The 27,395-nt window shown below is 50.5% G+C and overlaps 2 protein-coding genes across 3 annotated transcripts; both read right to left on the bottom strand.

The window, feature by feature from the left end:
- Positions 1 to 747: 747 nt before the first annotated feature.
- On the bottom strand, positions 748 to 16,283 carry LOC136937926 (disabled homolog 2-interacting protein-like). Of its 2 annotated transcripts, XM_067231079.1 has the most exons (15): positions 16,185 to 16,283; positions 13,403 to 13,491; positions 12,493 to 12,614; positions 7,256 to 7,409; positions 7,049 to 7,147; positions 6,228 to 6,782; positions 5,040 to 5,184; positions 4,473 to 4,617; positions 3,869 to 4,307; positions 3,488 to 3,684; positions 2,322 to 3,264; positions 2,073 to 2,210; positions 1,396 to 1,598; positions 1,198 to 1,285; positions 748 to 921 (listed from the first exon to the last, which is right to left on the bottom strand). In XM_067231079.1, exons 1-15 carry the CDS (start codon positions 16,225 to 16,227, stop codon positions 754 to 756), a joined length of 3,528 nt encoding a protein of 1,175 aa, XP_067087180.1. In that variant the 5' UTR covers positions 16,228 to 16,283; the 3' UTR covers positions 748 to 753. The 2 variants fall into 2 exon arrangements, with proteins under 2 accessions (XP_067087180.1, XP_067087181.1); XM_067231080.1 differs by lacking the exon at positions 13,403 to 13,491 and having other exon boundaries at positions 16,185 to 16,249.
- Positions 16,284 to 18,765: 2,482 nt separating this feature from the next.
- Positions 18,766 to 24,345, bottom strand: phf19 (PHD finger protein 19). The gene is made up of 13 exons (XM_067231203.1): positions 24,171 to 24,345; positions 23,626 to 23,707; positions 23,069 to 23,164; positions 22,467 to 22,561; positions 22,111 to 22,259; positions 21,842 to 21,937; positions 21,377 to 21,566; positions 21,044 to 21,111; positions 20,744 to 20,890; positions 20,432 to 20,498; positions 20,238 to 20,320; positions 19,949 to 20,044; positions 18,766 to 19,795 (listed from the first exon to the last, which is right to left on the bottom strand). The coding sequence occupies exons 1-13, from the start codon at positions 24,339 to 24,341 to the stop codon at positions 19,474 to 19,476; spliced, it is 1,662 nt and encodes a 553-aa protein (XP_067087304.1). The 5' UTR covers positions 24,342 to 24,345; the 3' UTR covers positions 18,766 to 19,473.
- Between the last annotated feature and the right edge of the window lie 3,050 nt (positions 24,346 to 27,395).

Below are 27,395 nucleotides of genomic sequence, written 5' to 3'. Positions count from 1 at the left end.
GATGGGGGGGGGGGGTGTGTGAGGTAACTCCAGGTTGATTGGGGGGGAGGGAGGGAGGTAACTCCAGGTGGGTTGGGGGGGAGGGAAGGGGGTGAGGTAACTCCAGGTGGGTTGGGGGGGAGGGAGGGAGGTAACTCCAGGTGGGTTGGGGGGAGGGAGGGAGGTAACTCCAGGTGGGTTGGGGGGGAGGGAAGGGGGTGAGGTAACTCCAGGTGGGTTGGGGGGGAGGGAGGGAGGTAACTCCAGGTGGGTTGGGGGGAGGGAGGGAGGTAACTCCAGGTGGGTTGGGGGGGAGGGAGGGGGGTGAGGTAACTCCAGGTGGGTTGGGGGGGAGGGAGGGAGGTAACTCCAGGTGGGTTGGGGGGGAGGGAGGGGGGTGAGGTAACTCCAGGTGGGTTGGGGGGGAGGGAGGGCTCATTCACAGGTCTGCAGGTGATGCAGCGAGGTCCTGCCCGCCCCGTTTGTCCAGGGCCTGGGGTCAGACTGCAGACAGGGTCCAGAAGGCCACACAACACTGTTACTGGTCCTCACCTGGTCACCATGGAGATCTGTCTCTCAAGTGAGCAGTACCGGCTCCTCCCTCCCTCCTCCCACAATCGTGTCCAATCAGACTTCGCAGGGCCAACCTTTGTCCCCCCGTTGATCCTGCCCCTTCCCACCCAAGGCCCCGTCCGTCCCTCGACTCCCCCCCTCCCTCCCCCCCCTCCCTCCCTCCCTCCCTCACCCCACCCCTCCCCTCGCCCCTCCTCCAGCCTAGCAGTTGCTGCTGTTCCTGAACTCTCCATTCTCGGTGATCTGTAACTTGCTGGGGTTGGTGGGGGAGAGGCCGTTCCTGCTCTGCACGCTGTAGCGCTCCTTCAACTGGCTCAGGGCACCCATCAGACGAGAGTTGGCGGCGTCCAGCGACGCTATCCGCTTCTCCTACACAGACAGGCAGGTGGAGAAACAGACAGGTAGAGAGACAGACAGGCAGAGACAGGTAGAGAGACAGGTAGAGAGACAGACAGGTAGAGAGACAGGTAGAGAGATAGGTAGATAGACAGTTAGAAGAACAGGTACGCTGAGCCTTATGTAGATGTTGTTCCTTGTTCCAAGCACCAGAGGGAGCTGTTCCCTTAGCTCTCACATGATGACGTCTGATCATTACCAAACACTCGAAAACCACATCTAACACATTCGCAGAGAGCCGGGTGGTACCTGAGCTTCGATGATCTTCTGTTTGGAGTCGACCACAGACTGCATGTCTGAGTGATCCTTCTTCAGCTCCTCCTCCACTGACATCAACCTGACAACACCAAAAAACAACCATCAAAGAAGAAAACAACAAGAACAAGAGGCAGCGGGCTCACACAACCGCGGGCGCACTCGTTTCGTGTCGAGGCTCAGCGCCCCCACCTGCTGATGATGCTCTTCATCTGCAGGTCCTTGTCGTCCTGCGTGCGGCGCAGGCGCTCCTCCGTGTCCTCCAGCCGAGCCTGGTACTCCTGCAGCATGCGCTGGTTCTGCTCGTCCTGCACCGCCAGGCGGGTCTCGTACTCCTCCAGGCGCTGGGACGTTCCCCGGAGACGCTCCTGGAGAACCAGGATCTCCTGCTGGTACTGAGGGATACAGGGGAGGCAGGGGGCCGCAGAGGAGCTGTTAGAGCCGGACACAGAGATACACACACGGCAGCTAGCATGTCCTGCTGGTTAGGCACAGACTGGGAGCGGAGATGGAAGGATATCTTCTTGGAGCAAAATAACTTCCTGCTTGTGGAGGAGAGGAGAGAGGATAATAGAAGAGAGGAAAGGGGGATGGAGGAGAGAGGATAATAGAAGAGAGGAAAGGAGGATGGAGGAGAGAGGATAATAGAAGAGAGGAAAGGAGGATGGAGGAGAGAGGATAATAGAAGAGAGGAAAGGGGGATGGAGGAGAGAGGATAATAGAAGAGAGGAAAGGAGGATGGAGGAGAGAGGATAATAGAAGAGAGGAAAGGAGGATGGAGGAGAGAGGATAATAGAAGAGAGGAAAGGAGGATGGAGGAGAGAGGATAATAGAAGAGAGGAAAGGAGGATGGAGGAGAGGAGGGTTACCTTCTCGGTCTGTGTGATGTCGTCTCTGTGCCTGCCGTCACTCTCGGCCCCGCCCTCCTGCTCCACGTACTGGACGTTCATGTTCAGCAGCCAGGCAGCCGTACGGTCCAGAGCATTGGGGTTGACTGGGGAGGGCGCCTGGACACACACACACACACAGTTGAGAAAGGGAGAGATGGGAGATGAGCGTTTATGTCTGTGTTGTCTTCAAACAGGGAGTCCAGGGGTCAGAGGTTAGTGGAAGGTCACCTTAATGAGGGTGCGCTGCTTGCTCTCAGGACTGTCTCCTTTCGAGGAGGACGACTGCTGTCGGAGCCGCGTTCCCCCGCTCGGCCAATCAGGAGACGATGACATCATGCTGCCGGAGGCGGGCCTAGGCCCAGGATAGGCTCCGCCCAGAATGCTGGGAGGGGTGCGGCCTCTGCTGATGGTGGGCGGGGCCGGGGGCGTGGCCGGGGGAGGGGGCTGGTCGATTCTCCGCTGAGGCCCGGCGCTGTTCTGGCGAGGGACGATGACGCTTGGGGGCGGAGTCTCTGTTAGCGAGAGCTGCCGGCGAGAGAACTCTCCGGAACGCCGGGCAAATTCCTCGCTGCCTCCCCCCACGCCGAGAGGCATCTGGGTCAGGAAGGCGTGTTTTCCTCCCCCGCCGACCTCGTCAGCGTTGCCGTGGGAACTGGCGGAGCTGTGTCCGTCGGAGCCGGAGTCGCGAGGGGGCGTGGTCAGGACGGGGGAGTCCTGCTGCCGCGGCGACACGGTCGTCATGGAGACCATCTGGTAGACGGGATTCTGAAAGGAGAGGGGGAGGAGGTGGGAACGGCCGGAGGCGGAGTCGGTGCTGGGGGCGTGGCCTGTCCTCCTGAGGGTGGGAGCCATCTGGGGGGCACGGGTGGTCCAGCCGACAGGTGATTGGCTGTCGTTGCCGTCAGTCGGCGAGAGGGCGGGGCCTGCTGGGCTGTCTAGGCTGCGGTCCTGTAGGTCCACCAGGGACAGGCTCTTACTGCCATTGGCTAGCGTCATGGAAACACCTCTACTCCCATTGGCCAGGGCGTCGGCCTCGGTGGCCTCGGAGTAGCTGGAGCTGCGGGCGGGAGACTGCTGGAGGCCGGACGGCTGCAGACCGGAGCCCTTGGTCACGAAGAACAGGTCCTTGTTCTCTGGGGTCGGAGATGGAAGCCTGGTGAAGTCCACCATCCTGGAGGACAGGAGAGACGAGGAGGGAGAGGAGGGGGAGGAGGGGGAGGAAGGGAGAGGAAGGGGGAGAGAAGGTTGAAGAAGGACACAGCAACTGAGTCAGGGAAGGAACATTTTAAATGAAGAAGAATATAAATCGAAAAGTCTGCACGCTGACAAGGTTGACCTCTGAAGTAGGTGTGTCGTAACCTATGGGCTGGTTGTGTGATTGGTGCCTGACCTACCCTGTGATTGGTCCGTCCAGACCCATGCTGTGGAGGCCAGTGGAGATGGAGGCAGCGGAGAGAGGTGGGGACAGAGGGGGCGTGGCCAAGCTGGACCTGGGGGAGGAGACCTGACCCCCTACAGCCCCTGGATTGGTCAGTGCTGACGTAACCTCCCGTAGGATCCGGGTCAGGGGAGCCATCTTTGACACGGTTGACTGCATGACACAAACATTTAAAATTAGTTGTAGTTAAATGTAGTTTAGTTGACTAGCTAACGGAATGTCTAGCTAGTTAATGGAATGTCTAGCTAGTTAATGGAATGTATAGCTAGCTAACGGAATGTCTAGCTAGCTAACGTATAACTAGCAAGCTAGCGGTATGACTGGCTGGCTGGTGTACCTGGTCCAGCTGGCTGAGGGCCTCTGAGAGCAGGGCGTGGAGGGTGGAGAGCTCCCTGCCCAGGTCGATGTAGCCCTCGAAGCCCGCCGTGTTGGAGATGGTCTCGGGGTTGGAGATCTCCAGCAGGAAGCGCTGCATGTTGGTCCACTCGTGCTCCAGGAACTGATTCATGAAGGACATGTACTCCTCCTTGTTGCCGAACTTGGTGAAGTTGGCCAGGTTCTGGGTGACCTTGGCGATGAGGGTGAGGGTGCGTGCGGTTCGGTCGTCGGGGTACTCCTGCGTGAGGTTGAAGAGGGACGGGGACATGACGGCGGGGCAGAGGAACCTCAGGAAGAGAGAGGCACTGATCAGACGCTCGCTGATGTCGGGTCGACCCCGACTGCTGCACTCCTGACGCCCCGACGCAAACACCTCCTTCAGCTCCCTGGGGAACACCCTGCGGAACGGATGGTTCCCTGGTGAGCGTGCGGCCTGGGAGTGTGTGTGCGGCCTGTGATTGTGTGTGTGAGGCCTGTGTGTGTGTGTGTGTGTGAGGCCTGTGTGTGTGTGTGTGTGAGGCCTGTGTGTGTGTGTGTGTGTGTGAGGCCTGTGTGTGTGTTACCGGTAGGAGTCGATGATCTTGCAGAAGGCCAGCTCACAGCACATCTTCAGGTTGCTCTGGTGTTCTGGCAGGTCATTGGACGAACACTTCCCAGGATCCACCTCGCAGTTCTCATCTGACTCGTACAGAGCCTTGATGAACTCACCTTGAGGGGGAGGGGGGGAGCAGGGTGAAGGGTCAGAGGGTTGGGCTCCCATAGCCTAGTCCACCAAACAATACGGCACAGAGTCTATTTCTGCACTCTACTGTACTCTATTTCAGGCTCTCTAAATCCTGGTCCTGACCTGGGGAATGCCTGCCCTGCATGTTTAAGATGTTTCCCTCTCCCAGCACACCTGGTTCAAATGAACCAGCGTTATCAGGCTTCTGCTGAGTTTGAAAACGACCCGTTCATTTGAACCAGGTGTGTTGGAGCACGGAAACGTCTAGAACATGCAGGGCAGGAAGTTCCGAGGACCAGGGTTGAGAAAGGCTGCTATGCTGTACTCTACTGTACTTATGACCCACCGGTTAAGTGTCCTCCTTCAACATACTCCACTGTACTGTGTTGTGTTGTCGTGTACCTACCCAGAGCGTCTTGCAGGTACTTCTGGCCCACCAGTTTGAGATACTCCTCGATGGCCTTGGTGGCCAGGGTGTTCTCTCTGAAGATCAGGTGGTCGTTGTCGCCGCAGCGATCCACCTCTGACATCATCAGATCGGTCAGGAAGTCCTGAGGAGCAGAGGGAACACTGGAGGTCAGAGGTCAGCTCTCCACTGTGATACAAACACACAGACACACAAGCGTGCACACACACACACCACGAGAGCTGAAGTATAAAGAGTCCCTGAAATAGAAAGGCTGACAGAGATGGCGGGAGAAAAAAAAAGAGATTTATGAGACATGAGAGGAGAAAGAGGGGGAGACGAGGAAGAGAGACAGAGAGAGACAGAGAGAGAGAGACAGAGAGAGAGAGACAGAGAGAGACGAGGAAGAGAGAGAGACAGAGAGACAGAGAGAGACGAGGCAGAGAGGGAGAGAGAGACTAGGCAGAGAGGGAGAGAGACAGAGATGAGGCAGAGTCTAGACAGTAGTCATGATGACTCATTCTTCCTTTATTGATCCCGGGCTAATGGATCTAGCATCTTCTCCCTCCTTTACTCGCCTCCCCCGCCATCCCTCCCTCCTTACACACTTCCTTCGCCTGTCTGTCTGTCTGCCTGTCTGTCTGTCTGTCCTGGGACATGAGAGAAACCAGAGGGACAGGACAGAACATGGGAGAAAACTCAGTCTGCTGCAAAATCTTAAACAGCTGTAGAGGACGTCCTTGTGCCCACAGACATTTGCATACATGCACACGCACACACACAACCAGTCGTTGGTCTCGGTGCATAGTTTTATAGCAGGGGGACGGTAGGGAGAAGGTTTGATGAGATAATTAGCAAAAAGGTCTGACGCGGCGATCTACAGTCGACTGGTGCTTCGTGGATATGCTGGAAGCACTGTGCACTTTGCTGTATCCATGGTGATGGAGTAAGGACATGGTCACACTGGAACGCTTCTCTGAACAGTACTCTGTAGTAGGTAGAGGGTAGTAGTGTGTAGTGTGTAGTGAGCAGGTCTCACCTTGGCATGCCCGTGCTCTGCAGGTTGTTAGTGTGTAGTGAGTTAGTAGATAGTGTGTAGTGAGCAGGTCTCACCTTGGCCTTGCCCGTGCTCTGCAGGATGTTAGTGTGTAGTGAGTTAATAGATAGTGTGTAGTGAGCAGGTCTCACCTTGGCCTTGCCCGTGCTCTGCAGGATGTGCACCAGGGCGCTTGCCACCTCCTCCTTGCTGCGGACACTGATGCTGGGCTCCAGCAGGGAGCAGAGCAGCAGGTAGTGGTTGGAGATGAACTCTGCAAACTCCTTGTACTGTTCCATGGGCAGGATGTTCAGGCTCTGGTAGCGCGCCTTGATCCTCACCATGGGAACCGGGGTCTTGCCCTTGTTGGGGTTGGGCGTGGAGACCGAGTACCACTTCTCCACCACCTGCCGTCCGGTCACCGCGGCGACGGGGATGTTGACCAATCCCACGTAGCTGTTTTTGTCTTTCTTCTTCTTGCGGTCGGTCTCCTTGTACACGTGCACGGTGAGGCTGTGCACGTCGGGCAGGCTGCTGAAGTGGAAGTGCTCGCCCCAGAAGATGTTGTCGGCGCGGAGCTTGCAGGTGGTGCGAGCGAACAGCGTGTCGTCCAAGCACAGCTCACAGAAGTAGCGCTTCTTGGCGGGGAGGTCCTTTGCTTCCACCACCCACACGGTCAGTAGGTTCTCCACACGCCTGCTGTTGTCCTGGAGACACGCACACACACACACGCACACGCACCGAAAACAAGACTGCTTAATCAAGAGAACATTACTCTTTTTTTATATTCTACTTTTGTCCTGACCATCATCTGGAAATAATGACTGCATTCTACATTACCATACTCTGAAGTACTCTTCTATACTTCCATTCTGCTTTGCTCTATTTCACTCTACTCTGTTCTATACTAATCTACTGTGCTCGGTTCAATGGTATTGTATTGTATTGAATCATGGTACAGGAAGGTATTCACCTTGTTGGGGTGGACGGCCCTCCTCAGATTCTCCATCCATTTGTCTCTCTCTGCAGCCGAGCGACACGAGAAGCACTTGGTACCTGTGGACGTGGTCACCTACACACACACACACACACGTACACACGCACTCCTTAGTGTGTGTGCACGTGTGTTTGTGGCGTGTATATGTGTGTGTGTGCGCGCTGTGTGTGTGTGTGAGGTCACCTCGAAGCAGTAGTCCTGGCCCAGGATACTGGAGTGGACGGGCTTGATGAGGACCTGCTGGTCCATGCTGAGGTCCAGGGCCCTGACAGCAGCACCAGGGCTCAGCAACGACTCGTGGGAGCGAGACTCTCTCAGCCTCGGCATCAGATGAGACCTGGGAACACACACACACACAGACACACACAGACACACACCAAGGCACACACACAGGCACACACACAGGCAAACATAAACACAAATCAGCCTAATCCCTTTGCAGGTCCAAAGATCACATAATTGTGATGCTGAATACATTCATTACAACACAGGAGGCATGTGACACACTGCAGGTAATTCTTGTTGTTGAGTCTCCGAAGCTTGACATTGTGTAATCCCTCCCATCGCCATGGCGATCCCAATTAGCAACCCTTTTTATCCAATCAGCTTAGTCGTATAATATGGTTGGTGGAATAGGCAAGGAGCAAAGGTGAAAGACCTACTCTAAATCCTGGTATTACCTCTGAATGTGTGAGTGTGTTTGGGTGTGTGTCTGTCTGTCTGTGTGAGTATTCCTGTGTGTTTGTGCGTGTATAAAGTAAGTGTTTTCGTAACATTCAATGACTGTATTCAGCTGGGGTGATGTCATGTGTGTGTGTTGTTAAGAGAGCAGCAGACTTCTCACAGTTTTGAGCTCTGACTGCAACACTGAGTGATGTCATGTTCTGGCCTAACCTGGCAACGGTTCCATCGCTAACGACAACGTGACAGACGTTCTAGGGAGCCGCCACCAGACGCCAGCTAAACACACACACTCGATCCCTCATTGCACCGATGCACCGTTTCGCTAGCTACACAATGCTACTGTGGACACACACACAAGTATACACACACACAAGCCTAAATACATACACCGTGTAGACACACAGACTAACCAAATGCACACATCCTCTAGCCCCACACACACACACACACACACACACACAGCACAGTAGGGCTCATATGTAGTGAATATTTCAGAGGCCTTGAGAACAGATATCTGACTGACTGCATCTTAGAAGTGAAAGATGATTCTGCATGCAGACTGTCCGCCAGAGACGTCCTCATGTCTCCCCACAGTCGACATCTAGCTTTCATCATCATCATCATCAGCTCTGGATAAGAGTGTCTGCTAAATGACTAAATGTATCATCATGCTCATTACAGTAAAAACCATGACATTAGTCAAGCAGCACCTAGGGGCATTAATATTCCATCTCCACAACCAACCACTAACCATCGCACAACCTCAGGATGCCTTCTCAAACATTCATTATCTCTGTGGACAAAGAATGGGAATCCAAACCCCCCCCACACACACACACACCCACACACACATCCACACGCACACACAGTCTAAACAGCCAAGACACAACCACGGCCTGGTTCTAAACACCTCCTTCTCATAGGGGACAAAGGCTCAGCATCCTCATGTGCATATACAGCCAGCCAATCAGACGCGCCGTGGAAACGTCGGCATACCAGAGTTGGCAGGCAAGTCCCCACGGAACACTTCGCTCCGGCTCACACGGGAACACGCCTGAAGTCTCCCAGAACACGCCATGAACACAGCCTGCACACGCTTGACACAAAAAGACAAGAGGAGCTGACGCCGTGTTCAGATAACGCAGGAGCCTTCCCTAGCACACACACAGCACACACACAGCACACACACACAGCACACACACACGCAGCACAGCGAGTGATGGATGGGGTGTGAGGCGGAATAGAATACTCACCAGACATTCCGTCAGAATGGAGGAGGAGGAGAGGGAGGAGGAGGAGGAGGAGGAGGAGGGGGAGGATCAAAGTTTCATGCACTAGGATGGAAGATGAAAGGCCCTATACAGCCTGGCTATTATAACCCCTTCTGTTGCTAATGCTGCTAATGCTAATAATACTGTCTGTCTTTCTCGATGATCTATCTCTCTATCTCAGTCTCTCTCTCTCCATCTCCAGCTCCTCCTCTGGCCTTCTTCTCCTCCCCTACAGTGAGACCTAGCCTGCCCTACTTCCTCCCCCTCTCTCCTCTGCTCATCCCCCTCTCCTCTCCTCTAACTGGGTTACACATCCCTTGCTTCCTCGATCTGACAGTGCTTCGGAGTGCGATCCCTCTCTGTTCCTCTCCTCTCTACCTCTCCCCTCTTCTCTCTGCCCCTCCACCCCCCCCCTCCCTCCCTCTCTCCAGTGTGAGCACACAGAGCCCTGCCCCCTTTTGCCTAGTGCATGTACAGTCTGTGTGTGTGTGCGCTTCTGCATGCATGCTTGCGTTTGTGTGTGTCTGTGTGTGTGTGCGTGTTTGTGGGTGTGTACAGTATCTGTGTGTGTGTGTGTGTGAGGGTTCATGTGTGTGTGTGGTCTTTGTCCTGGTGTCTTTGTGGTGATGTGCCTCAAGGGATAGAGCAGTCACTCACAGTACATCACTCTCTGTTAGAGCCCTCTCCCTGATAATCTCTCGCTATCCGTCCCACCCTCCCTCCCACCCACCCACCCACCCTCCCTCCCTCCCTCCCTCCCTCCCACCCTCCCACCCTCCCTCCCACCCTCCCACCCTCCCTCCCTCCCTCCCTCCCTCCAGAGGTTTTGGTAGTGTTCCATGCTCCCAGGGGCTTGATGCCCCAAGGGAGCCCATATGCCATGCTGGCTGGCTAACTGATTTGTTACTGACTGATTTGTTACTGACTGATTTGTTACTGTTGATGGATGGCTTACTCACTGACTAGCTGGCTGGCTGATCGACGGACTGGCTGACTGGTTAACTGACTGGCTGACTGGTTAACTGACTGGTTAACTGGCTGGCTAAATTACTGGCTGGCTAACTGACTGGCTAACTTACTGGCCTGCTGGTTAACTGACTGGCTAACTGACTGGCTGGCTAACTGACTGGCTAACTGACTGGCTACTGTAAATGACTGGCTGGCTAACTGACTGGCTGACTGGCTAACTGACTGGCTTGCTGGTTAACTGACTGGCTAACTGGCTAACTGACTGGCTTGCTGGCTTGGCCTGTATTTGGCTACAGCTTTGCTGTATTTATTTAACCTTCCGTCTGTGTTCGCACACTCAGCACGTACAGACGCTACAGACACATCTCCAGTCGCCAGGACAACGGCAGAGAGAGGAGACCGTGCGGAGCTCCCGCACTCCGGGCAAGACAGGAGTCGAACACAGGTTCCGTTGTTTCTATGACAACCATACGTTTAGCGGAGTGATATTTTTCGCTGCCGCCGGGGTAACGGATCGGCTCCTCGCCGCGGTAAGTGAGTGGTTAACGTTGTCGTCCCGTGAGCGAGCGCCTCGCGTCTCCGCTCCGCTCAGACAGCAGGCGGCCGCGCGCCTCTTCCTGTCTGCGTGAATTGCTCAAGTGCTGCAAATGGTCAAGGATTGGGTTAAGCTCTCATTTAAACCCCAATAAATCCTTGATAACAAGATAGGCTGGAGGCTTTGCGGAGATCAGCAGGATTCACCGGCGACAGCATCAGATTACCACTGTTTACCACATTACCAAGCCAGCATATAGACCTACACATCCAGATCATTCTTCCATACTGTCCAGCTGGCCCACGTTCTGGTTAGACAGTACATAATTCTGATACCAGAGAGTCACCAGGATATAGGCCCAGCCCTCGTAGTCATATTGTCATACACCAGCACACTGCACATAAACAGTAGTCCATCACATCCACCAGCAGACTGTACACCTACAGCCTGACCTCCAGCACAACTGAACCCAGCAGACAAATCTGGCATATGGAACCTTCACCCTTCTCCATCCCAACCCAGGGAGGACAGATGGAAGGAGAGAGGGGAGAGATTAAGAGAAGAGGAGGGGGCAGTCTACCCAGGGACAGGCTGAGGAAGGGAGAGAGCGGAAGAGAGAAAGGAGGGAGAGAGAAATAGAGAGAGAGAGGAGGGGAGAGAGGCCAGAGAACAGGCCCAGACTCAGGAGGTCCTAAAGGGGTTTAAAGACGACCAGGCTACAGGGGAATTAATGAGGCTAGTCCCTAGTGGGCACCATGCCAGGAGCTGCACACACACACACACTCACATACACAGCAGTGGTTATTTATGTGTAGCTAGCTGGCTAGCAGAGCCGTGCGTGGCTAGCAGGTAGCATCTGGCTAGCTAAGTTCAGCTTCACCGGCCTGGCTGATGAATAGACTGGCTGACCAGTCGACTGACAGGCTGGCTGACTAATTGACTGACTAACTGGCTGGCCGGCTGGTTGACTGGCTGGTCGACTGGCTGGCTGGCAGGTGCAGCAGAGAACATGGAGGATACCATTCCTGTAGAGAGGTGGAGGTGATCACCAGGAAGTAACTATTACTCACACTGCTCACGGGAAAAACACACTCCTTCATTCACATTCAGAGATACACATACACACACACACACACACACTCCTTCTTTCAAATTCAGAAACACACACCCCTTCATTGACATTCAGAAACACACACACACACACACTTCTTCATTGACATTCAGAAACACACACACACACACACTCCTTCATTCATATTCCATCTGACGCGGCAAGCTCATCAACCAGGAGAGGCTGTGTTATAGAGGCTGTGGTAGAGGCTGTATCACCCTCACTGTGTTAGAGGCTGTGTTATAGAGGCTGTGTTACAGAGGCTGTGTTACAGAGGCTGTGTTATAGAGGCTGTGTAATAGAGGCTGTGTTATAGAGGCTGTGTTATAGAGGCTGTGTTATAGAGGCTGTGTAATAGAGGCTGTGTTATAGAGGCTGTGGTAGTGGCTGTATCACCCTCACTGTGTTAGAGGCTGTGTCACCCTCACGCTGGTAGAGGCTGTGTGATGGCTGACACATCAGAGAGCAGATCAGCACGACAGAGTGTGTGTGTGTGTGTGTGGGCACGTGCAGTGTGTGTGTATCCATGCACCGCCTGTGTGTCCAGAGTGTGATCGTAAATAGCTTGTTGTACCTGTGTCTTCTGCATATCCTGTGTGTGTGTGTGTGTGTACATTTGATAACATCCTGTGTTTGAACGTGCGCACCTGCATCTATTGTGTGTGTGCACAATTATTTGTGTATGTACATCGTATAACATCCTGTGATTGTACGCCTGTACCTGCGTCTTTTGTGTGTGTGTATGCACAGCGGTGTATGTCAGTGTATGTACGTGTGTGTGCATGTGTGGGTGTGTGTGTGTGCTTACACACATGTGTGTGTGTGTGTGTGTGCATGTGTGTGTTCCTACCTGTCATGGTCGGCGGCGGTTCTGAAAGCAGGCAGGATGCTCCGCAGGCTGCTGTGTCGGTCCAGCTTGGGCTGGCTCTTAGTCTGCTTGATCGAGGACTTCAGCCGCCGCGTCAGGAAAGCCTGCAGGGGGAGGGGCCAGGAGGAGCCACGGCCAATGGGAGATGGGGTGGGGGGAGGGGCCGGGGGAGGGGAGGAGCAGAGAGGAGAGGGAGAGGAATTCAGTCACTCTCCTCTCCTTTCATTTAAAAACCCCAACAACATGGATGTCAACACCAGAGCTGCTCTCTGTTTATCCTTTTGTCCTCCTCCCCTCTCTCTCTCTCTCCCTTCCCCCCTCTCTCATCACCCCCCCCTCTCTCTCCCTTCCCCCCTCTCTCATCACCCCCCTCTAGTCTGATTGCTCCTCCCCTCTCTCATTCTCTCCCTTTCTGTCTGAAAACATCCGTGACTTGGAGTTGAGCATTGTTATGTGGATCTTTCAGACACATCTGCTCTTTATGCAAACATACACACACAAGCATGTGACCAAACACACTCTCTAACACACATGCACTCGCACGCGCACACACACACACAGGCAGCAGTGCTGCTACGCGACTCCTCTAAGCCCCCGTTGCCATGGAAACTGCAGGCTGGTATGAGCCGTGTGTGTGACAGAGAGAGAGAGAGGGGTGGGGGGGGGGGTGAGTGGACGCGGAGTAGGAGGAACATGAACGGCTGGAATGTTGCTCAGATTAGGACCAGATTAACACAGTATGGATTACCTCGATGGACCACAATCTGTGTGTGAGTGATGGGACACAATGGTAAACACACAAATATTCTGCATTATTTATAAAGAAACGCATCAGGCCTGTCTGGCTCTGTGTGTGGGAGGGCAACTGTGTGTGTGTGTGTGTGTGGCTCACCGTGATTTTACAGGGTGTGGAGGGCGTGTCCAAGGAGGAGGGGCTGCTTGGCATGCTCTGTCTGCGTCTCTGTCTCTCAGCAGGAACATCTGGACACACACACACACTTCAAACTGAGGGCATTGTCCTTTCTCACAACCACAGCAACCCCCTCCTCACCCACCCCTCACCCCCAACACAAGCAACACAAGGACCAGCAACACCAGATCCACAGGCAATCAGAAAGCAGGTGAAGTATTCACCCTTGCTGGTTCTGCGGCTGGTGCGACTGGCTCGTCTGCGCAGGCGGTTCCGACCCAACAGTCTGTAGTGGTACCACTTCCTGTCCTGGCCCCGCCCCTTCCCAGCCTCTGACATCCCACCTCCCCCAACGAGCGCGACGGCTACGACGTTCCCAAACAGACCCCAACACCGCCGTCTGGCCACCCTAAACACGCTCAGACTAGCTAGCTGACGTCTGGACTAGCTGGCGGACACTCAGACCAGGCGGAAACACTCATCCAAGTCTGATCCCTCGCCACAAAAACCCAACGGTGATCAACAGCTGCGCACGAAGAACCCGCTGGCTCTCCTGAACACTTCTCCTTTGAGACACAGCCAGTCAGGGATCCACTCTCAGCCGTGGAGGGGGCACGGGACGGAGGGGGGAGTCTCTGTAGCTGGGTCTGTAACAGGCCCAGTCTTGTCTGAGGCTGGCTGAAGTGAGGGAATGTTGTAGAGGCGAGGTGATCACAACACCGTCGCAGGAATGCTACTGTGCCTGCCTTCACTTACAGTCAGACCAGACGTGTGTGTCAACAGCTGGCAACACTGAGACAGAGGAACAGGGTCAAGAAGACACACACACACACTCAAACACACACACACACACACACACACACAAACACACTCAAACACACACACTCAAACACACTCAAACACTCAAACACACACCAACACTGGATGTAAACAAGACCGTCATTATCTAAGGCCATGAGGACAGCGCATGTGGTGATGTCAATTGTGTGTGTGTCAAAGCCCCTTCATACTGTTTTGCAGCATGTGGGGTGTGTGCATGTGTGATGGTGCTGGTGGTGTGTGTGTGTGTCAGAAGAACTTCTCTCAATCAAACTGTGAGCGTATAGCGCCCTCCTCTGGAGACACTGTGGAACTGCAGAGAGGAGACTCCAGGCACGGTGATCCTGTATGTGGGTCCAGACTCAAACCGCGGCTTCTTTTCTCTCTTGCTCTCTTAACTCTTTTCGGACTCTCCACCCTTCACCCTCTCTCTCAACCCTCTCAATCTTTTTTTCGATGTTGAAGGATTGATTGGCTTTTCTAGTTATTCCTCTGATTCCAAGAATCACAATGCCCGGCAGCATTCCAATCTTTATCTGTCATGTTTTATTTCTTTTAACTCATTTGAAAAAGAAAGCCCAAACACCAAAAGTAATCTCTCGTTATGTTTGTATCTTTCTATCTTAATCTCCCCCTGACACCGAAGTTTGGGGTATTTCTTGGTAAAAACAGAGAAAGGAAGAAAAATAAATGAATTAAGAAAGAAATACAGAAAGAGATAAAAAATAAACAAAAGAGTCCTCCTGACTAAGAGTGACCTGACCTCTGACCTAACCTCTGTTTCCGCCGGTTCTGATCCGAGTCATACACGGTTCTCTGTGTCCGGGGGGGATGAGAACATGATGCTCTGGCACGGGTTCTCCAAAACACACAGCCTGACCTGGTTCTCTCAATACAACATATTTAGAATAAACACTATCGTTTGTAATATAACTAATATCGTTTTTATAATATATTATAACAGCATCTTTGTGAAGTGTGTCTTGGTCATCATTTTGATGACTAATTAACCACTTCAGCAATTCGCTCATTTATAAATCATCGATCTGATGTGGACAGGAAAAACCTGCTTTTGTGGAGAGACACACAGCAGTAAGGATCCAGCATGTGTGCTAACAGCCAGAAATTCAATCTACTGTATACTGGCCCCCTACCAAGGCTTCTCTTTGTCTCATTGAGGAAGATGTGAAAATGCTGTGAGGACCCCAGGATGCAGAACAGTGTTCATGTATCTGCCTGAGTCATAATCTCAGACACCCCCAGCACACACACACACACACACAAAGTACACACGGAAATAACACACACCAACTCCAAAACAAATTGTTGATTCTGTACGAGATTAGAGCAGATTACTAGTATTCTGACATGTCATCACGATTACTTCCTCCCAGCCTGCTTCTGAGCAGGCCTCGTCTGAACCAGCAGCTAATCTCTCCTCACAAGACTCAGGAAGACTCCTCTCTTGTTCTATGGTGTGAACTAGGCACAAGTCACCCGACAATGATGCTCAGTAACAACTAGACTAGAGTCCACGGAGAGAGAGTCTGAGGTTCAGACTCTTACCACGGTGTTAACTAGGGTCTAGACCATAAGCCTGGTGTTTCAAGCATCTTGGTGCCTTTTCTTCTTGCCTATTCCCACTTGTTTGTACTAATCTGTCTAATGACACAGACAACACTGTCAGCAGCACTAGATAGGAGTCCAACTGATGACAATATCCCTGATAATCAAGTGCGAGGCCTCCAGTTTGAGCCACAGAATAAAAATACAGACATTCATAAACATTCATTCAGCACTGGGAGTGGAGGAACAAAATAAATACAAAAATAATACAATCACAGAAGTGCAAATCAAAACAAAAATAATTTCCTTGTCCTAATCCGCCCCCTCTGCTCCCCTGCTCCCGTTTGCATGGAAACGCATACGTGTGCGGGTCTCTTACCATGGACGTTCTCCGCTTTGAAAAAGTCCACCGCAAACTCCATAACTCCACGGCTGCACTGAGCCCAGTCAGCTCTGTCTGTGTGTGTCTGTCTGTGTGTGTCTGTGTGTGTGTGTATGGATTCCTGCTAGGGTTAGCAGAGGTAGCTGTTCCTGTAGGTTCCTGGGAACATCGACTGACAGACTGAGAACCCAGCTGACTGACTGACTCACCGCTGTCTGTGGGCGGGGCCAAGGGTTCCTTGGGGGCGTGGCTCTCGGGAGGAACTCTGAGGGTGTGTCTTAGCAACCAGAATGTACATGTCTCCACCCTCTTCTCTTGTAGAAACAACGGATGAATCTGAGAGGAGGAGCAGAACCGTCAAGAATCCCAGATAAAGAAACACTATCTTATTGTCTCTTTCTCTCACTCACATAATAATTCTCTGTCTGAGTCTCTCTCTCTCTTTATCTCTCTCTCTATGTTTACCACACACATTCCTCCAACCTCATGTTTGTCCAGTAGCAGCATCTGGTAGTCAGACAGGATGCAGAACTTGGGTCTCCAGACCAGGTTCTGGCTGAAAGACTGACCACATGACATCCACTGGGCCGAGTTCTTCATTTCTGGGTCAGATAAATCTCATATTAGAACTTACACACACACACACACATGCTGTCCTTCAGCACACCTTAAACATGCACTAACAAGCATCAGACTTGAAACAAACAAGTTCAAACAAGGAACTCAACGTTTGATAATGATCTCTGTGTTATGACAATGATCTCTGTGTTAAAAGAACACAAACCTGTTACACAAGAATTCCCTCTTAAACTTTCAGGAAAAATACTGACACAAATACTGAGTAAGTACTCCTGTCACCCGCCCAAATCTGTGTCTGAGGTGACTTTGGATGCTAGGGGGTGTTTACCGTAAACCTATTGACCTAAGATGCCAACCTGTGTAGCATGGTCAGGTTATCTTAAAAGTCTGACAGACAAAAAGTAAAGTAGCTAGCTATCCTAAACTAACGCTGACCAGAGTCAGCTTACTGGCCTTAATTAAGTGTACGCACCTGTGACTTTCATCCATCCTTGATACTGGCATCTGGTCCGATGGGTGACCAAATTCTCCATCATTCACAGTGCTCTCGCTAGCTTGCAGAAGGTGAGTGTGCTAGCTAGCGACACACCTGCTAGTAGGCTAAGTTGTTGGGACTTCAGTTGATGAATGTTGACAGCCTGGTAAATTCACCCCATGATGAACTCAGTTCACGTACCGTGTACGTTGATTGAACAGAAACCATGGAAACCACGTGAAGCCCCTGTTCCGTTGCACTCGACCTTGCCTCAACCGCTCGCGCTCCACATTGTCCCACAAACTCCCTATACCTGCAGGCGCGTGGGAGGTGCAGGCCTGTAGTTTGGTCTCTTGAAAGAAAGCGATGCATGACTCTGGTAGGCCGCACGTCATGTAACACCTTAATTGCATTAAAGACTTAACTGTCTTGTCTTGTAGGACAAGTAAGAGTCTCACTTGTTTGACTGCCGTCATACTTTTGTTGATAATTTGCTAACGTCACTTGTTTTGAATACCTGTTGCTGGTATACAAATAAATGACACAATACAATGTAGACCTTCGCAAAAGTTTACACTCAGGATTTTGCCAGACATGAATTTAATCTCTGCTACTGCTCTCTAGCGATCGTTCGTAACAATGAAACAATTGTTCCATGTGCCACACAGAGGTACTTAAATAAACTCGTTAAATTGTAATCCCATATCGAACAATCCCTTTAATTAAGTGGATGAACCAACAAACGCACTGTACGTCAGATATGTTTTATTGCAGCTCAACGTAACGTACACAGAATCACATTATCATCCATCATTCAATCAGGGCACAGCATAAAGACCCGCTGAGAGATACACAGTAACAGTTCTAACAAGCGGTAGAGGAGGAAATTGGAGGAGAGGGGAGAAAGGGGGAGAGAAGAGAGATGACAGGTAGATAGAGAGAAGTAAGAGAGAGGGGATATAGAAAAGAGAGGCTTGGTACATAAGGCTCTTTAGAGGGGTCTGAACAAGCTAAGGTGATGAAACAGAACAATGTCACAGTCATTCGTCTTCAACCGCATGTATTTATAAATACAAGTAGAAGTCAACATTTTTAGGCTCCTCTCAGGCAATTGTGGTTACAACACTAGAATAAATTCACTGGAAACAAAAACAAACATAGGTCATGTAAGACACTATGACAGGCCTCAACTCCATATCATTCTGAAAGGTTATGAACTGTTTTAGAGACTATATGCAGTCATACTGTAATAATTAACAAACAATATACTTCAAACACTACCGTCGTTAAGTGCTTACAGGCTGTGAGTTACAGGGAAGGAAACTGGGAAATATCCAACGTAGCCGAAAACTTTGTTTAACAAAAGGATATAAATCATAGAATGTGGCTACCAATTAATCAAAGGTCTAGTGTGGTTATCAAGGACACATTTACTCATTTCGATAATATTTGGTTATCAAGGTAACATCAGTACTTGCATAGTTATACAATATGTGTCGATAGTGCAACGTAGAGAGGGAGGAAAACTGTGCACAGAACAGGAGAGCAGAGAGTACTGTTGTAACATACCAGTTTACACACATCCCAAACTCAGGGTTGGAATCAAACGTCATCGAAAACTGCGACGAGGAACACAACGGCAACGATGTCTCCGACAGTTCCAGAACACTTCTTAACGGAACGTCCAAGAGGCTAGCGTTGCCTGGCAACAAAACAGTTAGGCGTATATAGCTTTGTTTGGGACTAGGTATAGAGGGAGGGAGATGGTGGGGGAGGACGACACAGATATGAAGGCTGATACTGAAAATACACTACTTTACTACTACTGCTGCTGGGAGCGGAGCTGAATCTCAGATTGTTAGGTGGTTGGTGTACAGGTTTTAGTTAGAAACCGGGGTTTGAATCCAGGTGTCGTCATCTGATGCGCTGGTCTCCCTTTTTTTTGTTGGTTAGTCTAACTGCGTGCCTAAAGTGAAAAATTGCAACAACAACAAAATAAACAAAATAAAACAAGAGGTGAACTTGCACTCTCCTGTCAAACACAACAACTATAGGAGAATCTAGCAGGGCTCTGATAGGCTGCCACGAAACCCTGCGACTCCTCCCCCTCCAGCTCTCGTCTGCAGCCGAGAGCTGATGTCAAAGGTAGGGGTCAGTACGGGGCGTGGTGATTGGTCGACGGTGTGGTCAGTTGCCAGTTGGGATTTGGTCAGTGTGGTGCGTGGCGACCTGTCAGTATGGTGTGGTCCCCTCCCACTCCACCAGGTACTGAACCGTTCCCTGGGGAGTGACCCGGCGGGCCAGAACCTGGTACCGCTCCCCGCAAGTCAGCCTCCCGGCCGCGCCCCAGTAACTGCTGATGGACGACTTGAGGTTGGAGAGGGAGGAGTCGTCCTCGCTGATGCTGTCGAAGGTGTGGCTGTCGATGGTCTGGTCTTCCAGCATCCCAGAAGCCTCCTCTCCAGGAAGCTCGCTTTCCACAACCTCTCTCCTGTTGGCCAGTTGGCTATAGCTGCAACTGGGCAACTTTCTCTTGCGGCTTCCCACCTTCTTCCTGTTGGCACAGATGTGGAGTTTCACACACAAATAACAACGTCGTGTTGTAACATATGTGCAGTACATAAACATGAGATAACGTTTGAGTGGGAGTGTGTATGTGTGTGTGTATGTGTGCGTGTATGTGTGTGTGTATGTGTGTGTGTGTTACCTCAAGTCATAGGAGACACTCGTTGTGGCAGACCCAGAAGTGCTAGCAGCATCTGTAGAGTCCAGATCCAGGCTGAGAGTCCGTCCAGAGCTGGTGCTAGGGGTCAGATGGCATGGTTAGGGGTCAAAGGTCAACAGCAACACTAGGGGGTATTAGAAGACAGCCAACCAATCAAATATGGAGATACTCTGAATCAGTCAAATGTTGTGTTCATATGTTCATACCTATGTCAGAGCTATGTTGTCGTGTTCCAGTTACATGTATGTTGTATGTTTTAGGCGTGTTGTACCTTTTCAGACTCTGCAGCTCATCCAAAGTGAAGTCAAAAATGTTGGCCATGTGATGGTTGGAACTCCATGAACTCAAATCATTCTGAAACACACACACACACACATCATCAGCCAGTGTACAAGGTCTGTTAACACCTTGTAAGTGGGATGAGATATATTAGAATCAGAGAGGATTCTGGGTATTGAGACTCACGTTGGGAATAGCGTCTTCTAGCAGCCACTTAGACCTCTTCTTCTTCCTCTTCTCAGCAGGGGCGGAGCTACTCAGAGCAATGTAGAGAGAGAGAGGGAGAGAGAGATAGACAGAGAGAGAGAGGGAGAGAGACAGAGAGAGGGAGAGAGACAGAGAGAGGGAGAGAGAGAGAGGGAGAGAGACAGAGAGAGAGACAGAGAGAGAGAGAGACAGAGAGAGGGAGAGACAGAGAGAGAGAGTTATAAAAAGTCCAGTTATAAATAAAGGCAACAATGACTAATCAGCTTCCGCTGGCTCCATCCAGACACACACCTGTTCCTGGCTCCGCCCTTCTTCCTGCCTCTCCTGCCCTCGCTCTGAGCACGCTCAGGGAAGAGCTTGGAGGGGGGGTTGGGGGGCACGCGGGTCCGCAGGCGGAAGATGCACTTCCTCTTCTTGATCTCTTTCCCACACAGGAACCTGGAGCACAGGACGCCCATATACGGTCATAAAGGCTAGACGAGGAACACTTCCTTAAAGCATAACGTCGTCCACCTGTCATGTAGCCCTGTGCTGAGGTCAAGTGATGGTGACAGGGAGGGTTCTAGGGGTGTGGCCAGGTGAGGCTCTTACTTGCTCTTGTAGTTGTTGAGGGCATCCAGGAGGTGCTGTCCTCGATCAGGGGGCGGAGTGTTGGACAGCTGGAGAGAGAGAGAAGGGGAAGGAGATATAGATGGAATGGGCGAGAGAGAGGGCGGAGAGAGATAGAAAAAAAGTGAGAGATTGTGAGAGAAAGTGCGGAAGAGAGAGAGTGGGTGAGAGAGAGAAAGAGAGTGAAACCTACAGAACCCTGAACACCACAAACTGATCGGTGTGTTTACGTAATCATATCCCGTGTTTGTGGTCGTAACCTTAACTGATCAGAAGTGCGTGTATCTACAAGGATGTGTGTGTGTGTGTTCTCACCTTGCCCAGTTGGAAGTGCTCCCAGTTGCTGCTGACAAAGGCCAGGATCTCCTCCAGTTCAAAGTACTTCTTCTTGCTCTGGACTCCAAGGTTGTACAGGGCCAGGTGGACCACATCGACCCAGCGCAGCGCCACACGCTTTATATACTCCAACCCTCGGTTACACACCGCACAGATAAACAGGTAGAACCTGGGGGAGAGAAGAACAGGAGAGAGAGGAGGAGAGAGGAGGAGTAGAGAAGTAAAGAGGAGAAGAGAGGAGAGAAGGAGAGGAGATGAGAGAAGGAGAGGAGTGAGGAGTGGAGAAGAGAGGAGAAGAAAGAAGGAACGAGGAGGAGAGGGTGAAGGTAAGAGAGGAGAAAAAAGCGCAGAGAGTATCAGAGGGGAGAGAGGAGAAGAGAGTTAGTGATTCTGAGTGAGAGGAACAGGACAGTATGACATGATGTAACCGGAAGATCCACACACCTGTCTCCAAACATCATGGACTCCTGCAGACACTGGATGCATGCCTCGTGAAACCACTGCTGACACCTGAAGCACTGGATCATCTTCAGGTACCACCTTGAGGAGAGGCAGAGGGAAAAAATAAACACGATAACACTCTTTTGGGCTGACTCTCTTGCCGTCAGTGACCGTAACCACGGTGACAATAGCACAGTGACGCTATTGCTGATTACTCATACTCTTTCCCTGCCACAGAAGCAATGACACAATTGCTGATTGGTCTAACTCACTCTCCCGGCCCGCCACAATAGCAGTAACACTGTTGCTGATTGGTCCGATGCAAGGAGTCCCACTCCAGCTCATCAGGGTTGTAGGCCAGCACCTGTTTCATGGCCTGTAGGGCCTTGGCTATGGGACCCTTCTTCAGGGCGCCCCCTTTCTGTGGGAGGACAGAAACACAGGTTGGTTTGGTTAGAAACTCCTGTCCTATAGTTGTACGTAATCAGGACTAACATGAGCCAGGGCTCTGAAGATCTTGTTTAGGTTCTCAGATGAGAGAACAGACTGATGGTTCCGTCTACATTTTTACATTCATACATCAGGTGCTTGTGTCCTATGCGACAGATAACCAGGGTCGGATGCTCACCCGCACGGCCAGAGCAAAGATACAACGCCGGCAGAACCAGGGAGACTGCTCCACACTGCCCTCTACTGGTGGGATATGGCACTGCTGGTGGTACCCTGGAGACACACAAACCCCCCAACCCCATTACAACACACACAAATATAACAGATACCACATCCTATAACTGTGACTGTCATCAGACCACAGTAGCCACATATATTTTAATGGATTAAAGGACAGAATATATGAACAGATGATAAGGTAATAGCTGATTTGGACAAAAATAAGCACGTTGGAAATCGAATTTCTTCCCCAACACGCACGACATACACGGTGCTGTCTTAACGCCGCTGTCAAACTTCGACCCCTAGAGGGCGCCCTACTCCAGTCCTTCCACCAAGCTTCCAACAGCTCGACTCCTTTGTTTAGGACAGGGGATCTTAGCGGGAGCAGTTGCGTAAGTAACAGCTGGCTGAAAAGGACCCAGACTGATCTCAGATAGTAATCACATCCACCGTGACAGGACACCTCTCCTGATTGGTCGGATTCGCTTCCTGACTCATCCCACCGGGGGACGACAGGACGCCAGAGCATCCACGCCGTCCGTCTCCATGGAGACTCACCTATCCCGCACTTGCCGCAGATCAGGATCTCGTTGTCCGAGCCCAGCTCCGCCTCCGAGCACATGGAACACTTAGGTTCCTCTCCCGGGACACCAGCTGGACACGTGATTGGACAGAGAGGACAGGGTTACAGGAAATGCAGCGGGACAAAATCATCATCCGTCTCTGTTATAGGCTACGTGGGCCAAACACCTGATGACGCCTCCGACCCTCTAGGGTCGCCAGAGCGTCAGAAATGTCACCCTAGTCAAGTGGTCTTCAACCCTGGTCCCCAGGGCCAACTGTCCTGCATATTTTAGATGCTTCCCTGCTCCAGCACACCTGATTCAAATGAACAGGTCGTTATCAAGCCCTGCAGAAGCTCAATAACGACCCGTTCATTTGAATCAGGTGTGCTGGAGCAGGGAAGCACCTAAATATGCAGGACAGTTGGCCCTGGGGACCAGGGTTGAAGACCACTGCCCTAGGCTGCTGGGAATGTTTGTGGTTGAAAAACATGTCCGGTGCTGCTAAGGCCTTCGTAGCACCAGCGTTGTCAGGGCGATCTGCAGACTCACCATGCTGGATGTCTTTCCACAGGACCCAGAACTTAGAGTTGTCCTCAAACGTGACGAAGCAGCTCTGCTTAGAGGCGCTCACCTGTCACACACACAGAGAAACACCTCGTTAGGCTACATAGTTATTACCTACAGCAGGGGTAAGAATGGTCATTACCCGGCTTCCACAGAGCTTGATAACAACCCATTCATTTGAAACAGGTGTGCTGGAGCAGGGAAACATCTAAAACATGCAGGACAGTGGGCCCTGAGGACCAGGGTTGCCTACCCCTGACCGACAGTAATAATGATGACAATACTAATGTGCTTATTCAGCAGACGATCCATAGCGAAGACCAGAATGGATTTGAACCTTCCAACTCAAAATGCTCTAACCACAGAGCTATACCTGTCCCTAAGCATCGAGACTGGCCAAACCTAGGGTTAGGGTAGACAGCCCTGCTATCGATACTACATGAGGTACTCTGTACGCGCTATTCTGTACATGCGCTTTCAGACAGCGACATCGAAACCTCTAACCACCGAGCTCCATCCGTCACACTTACTCTCTGTATCTTCCCCAGGTAGTAGAGTCCGTCGGCCCAGCGACAGAGGACGTACTGGCCCAGTGACAGGCTGCTCTCCAGCTCCACATTGCCACGCCCTCTTTTCGGGGTCTGCAGCGCTGCAGGCTCCTCGGGGCTGCAGTACACGTCTCTGTATGCTGGCTCCAACATTATGCTACCGACGATGGCTCACACCTGGAGAACAGCAGGACACACACACACACAGACAGACACACACATGGTCAGCATGCAATGTCAACGCCTGATGCGGACACACCCAGCCATTCGCCCACCTGATTATAAACATAATTAGACCTCCTCATTCAGATCTGTGTTACACTTTATGTGTGATTGGGAGAATTTGAATCAATTTATTGTTGCTTCTTTAACTTGATTCAACACAATTTGTGGCTACTATACTTAAAACTTCCTGTGCATCCTATGTGAAGACAGATCAAATTGATTAAAAAGATTTAGCAGGCTGATGATGAGTCAATCTGAATCTTGAAACTACAGATGTGGAGACCTATCGAGCTGTTGTGAGCTGGCCCGCTTCCGCTCCATTTGACTCATCTGTCAATTTCGACAGGGAGTTTGACAGGTCAACGCATGCGCATAGACTTTACCTCGGCATGAGGAGCCAGATATGACGAATCAATTTGCATCACTGGCCATGCAAACTTTATGAATTTATCTATTTTCTGAAAAAGGTCTGACTCGCATCCACAGAAATGTTAACAAGCTATGTCGTACTTATAAACCAACGAAACTAGTTGTATAAAGTCTGATTACAGTGGCGATCTAGCTAGCTAGCTCGTACGTGAAAGCAAGTATAGGTTTTCCATGTCTTTTAGTAAAATACAAGTTGTCGACGTAGCTAATCTACTGCTGTATTATACACATCTAGCTATATAACAAGTATTATAACACGTTATAATACTTGCACCGCACGGTTATGATGTCGACACATACTTTGCTAACGTAAACTAACTTTCACAATGACAATTCATGAAAAACCTGTTGCGTCTGAACTTGTCTAGTAGCGGTTTGCAATGAATCTCAGAAATGTAATCATATAACGTTGAAATCCCCCCAAAAGTGGACATTCTCTTCTTATTACCTTACTCCACAAACGTGATAATAAAGCAAAGCAAACGTCAGCGAAAACAAGACAAATCCAACTAGACAAGAAGATGAAAAAAGGGACGCGTGCAGTAAAAAAAAAAGTTATCAGGGCAAATGTGCCTGATCAGAGCATAACTGTTCTTACCCCTTGAAAATCTTCCGCTACGGGCGAGAGGAAACTTGATATATTTTTCGCTGCAGCAGAAAATTGTTCCATTCGCACTGAGCTGCACCTTTACTGCAAACGCTGTGGCTAGAGTCAACTGTTTCAGAAGGCTACAGGCGCTAAAGTTCAAACTATGCAAGTCGCCATTTTTCACTGTTTCCCGCGAATCATGTACGTTTTTCCTTATGTAAATAATATAACCACCTCATCATATCCAGGAAGCCCAGCCCAATGAGATGAGGTACACTTTGTCCCCCGACTTGATTATTCAACCTACACGTTTAAATACGTTTCTCACTCACATTATAACTTCATATTCAATTTTTGTAGGAGTTGCATTTAATTACTGTACATTACATTAATTTTATCATTCTAAGATAAGTCAAAATGGGTTATTATCCTTGAGTTATTACTGTCTAAGAATATGAAAATGTCCTCTATGCATGATACTTCTACTGAATTCTAGTTATTAGATTATAGATTCTTAGAATTGTGTTTCGTTTTATCTGTGGATGTGGATGACAAATAGTGTCGGTTACTTTGAGCTTGTGGTCTTCATAAACAACCATAAAACACATCTACTGTTGATCTAGTTTGAAGTTCTTTCGGGACAAGAGTGGGGTAAAGTGTGATTGTTTGTCTTTAATGTTTTTCTAGAAACATGTCTTAACGTTGCAAAATAACCGTTATTTTTTAACAGGCTAGCCTATATATTGCAACAATGAAGCCTGTTGAATTCATTACGTTAAAAAAATACAGTTGTTTTGAAATGAATCATTTCCCAAAAGCCTCCCCACCCAAGGCTGCACGACAACACAGAGAAAAGAATGCCGGGTGAAACTCAACCGTTGAGTGGCCCACAACCAAAACCACAACAGCGATTTTTTTTCACCCAGTCATCCAGAAGACTAATGCAGAGTCTGTCCTATCAGAACAACTCAGTCCACAGCTGTTCCAAGCCTGCGGACTTGTCTCTGTTGTCTATGTGGATTAGGAACAAACACCAACAGCGCAAAGGATCATTTTGTCATGGAAAGATTACTCATAAATAGCGTTTGTGAAGCTCAGTAACTTTATCCGTTGCTGTCTGCTCCCAGAGAAGGTGGGGGCGATGGGGGCTGGAGGAAGTTGGATATAAATGGATGCATTTCAGGAAAGCAAAATTCCTGTCAACAGTCCATTTTTCCGACCAAATGTGACATTCGATGCTTTCTCTCTCTCCCTCTCTGCTCCCCCTCCATCTCTCAGACTGTCATGCTTCATCACAGTCCAAGCTTGATCCCCTCTCTCTCTCTCCCTCCCTCTCTCCCTGTGAAGAAGACTGATTTTGGAAGCACAGTCGTACTGAGTGGTCGTGGAGGAGTTGGACCCTTTGTCATGTGATGCTGTCTGGTGTGTGTGCGTGGGACGACACAAACACACACCCAACACACTCCTCAAAACACACACACACACACACACACATTCAAAACACCTGCCACACACATACACAAGCATTTACTACACATCAGGGACCACACCATATCAGTAAAAAAAAATGAAACAAAGGTGCATATTTATTGAGGTTACATTAAAATTCACAAAAGGGATTCGGGGAGGTTAAGCTCGGTTACAGATACATAATAATCAACATTTTTGGATCTGGACGCGTCAAGCAGTTTGAATGTGACTGGTAACAAGGAAAGTCACCCATCAGCCTCACACACTGTGAAGTTGTACATGTATTCTCATTCGACTGCGAGCAGGATATATTTCTTGGCCCAGTCAACGTGTGTGGTTGCTTTACTGTGCTACACTGTAAGGGCTGGAGAAGCTCCACAGACACATGGAGTCTGTTTCTGCGGTGGTCATGAACCGAGATAGATGGGGAGAGAGGATGCACTCAGGAGGTACAATAGAGAAGAGAGATGCTTGGTTGGCCTCGCTTCCGAGGG

The sequence above is a fragment of the Osmerus mordax genome, chromosome 28 (assembly GCF_038355195.1).
Source record: "Osmerus mordax isolate fOsmMor3 chromosome 28, fOsmMor3.pri, whole genome shotgun sequence".
NCBI classification, from domain to species: Eukaryota; Metazoa; Chordata; class Actinopteri; order Osmeriformes; family Osmeridae; genus Osmerus; species Osmerus mordax.
Note: the sequence above shows the minus strand (reverse complement) of the source record. Positions and strands in the feature narration are given on the sequence as shown.

Excerpts from the sequence above, each read along its gene's own strand:
- LOC136937926 (XM_067231079.1), bottom strand. The coding sequence starts at position 16,227 with ATGGAGTTTGCGGTGGACTTTTTCAAAGCGGAGAACGTCCATG. Across the intron at positions 7,148-7,255 it reads GCCAGGACTACTGCTTCGAG|GTGACCACGTCCACAGGTAC; the intron begins GTGACCTCACAC and ends GTGTGTGTGTAG. Across the intron at positions 1,599-2,072 it reads ACATCACACAGACCGAGAAG|TACCAGCAGGAGATCCTGGT; the intron begins GTAACCCTCCTC and ends TGTATCCCTCAG.
- phf19 (XM_067231203.1), bottom strand. The coding sequence starts at position 24,341 with ATGTTGGAGCCAGCATACAGAGACGTGTACTGCAGCCCCGAGGAGCCT. Across the intron at positions 22,562-23,068 it reads CTGCGGCAAGTGCGGGATAG|GGTACCACCAGCAGTGCCAT; the intron begins GTGAGTCTCCAT and ends GTGTGTCTCCAG. Across the intron at positions 21,938-22,110 it reads TATTGTGGCGGGCCGGGAGA|GTGGTACCTGAAGATGATCC; the intron begins GTGAGTTAGACC and ends CCTCTCCTCAAG.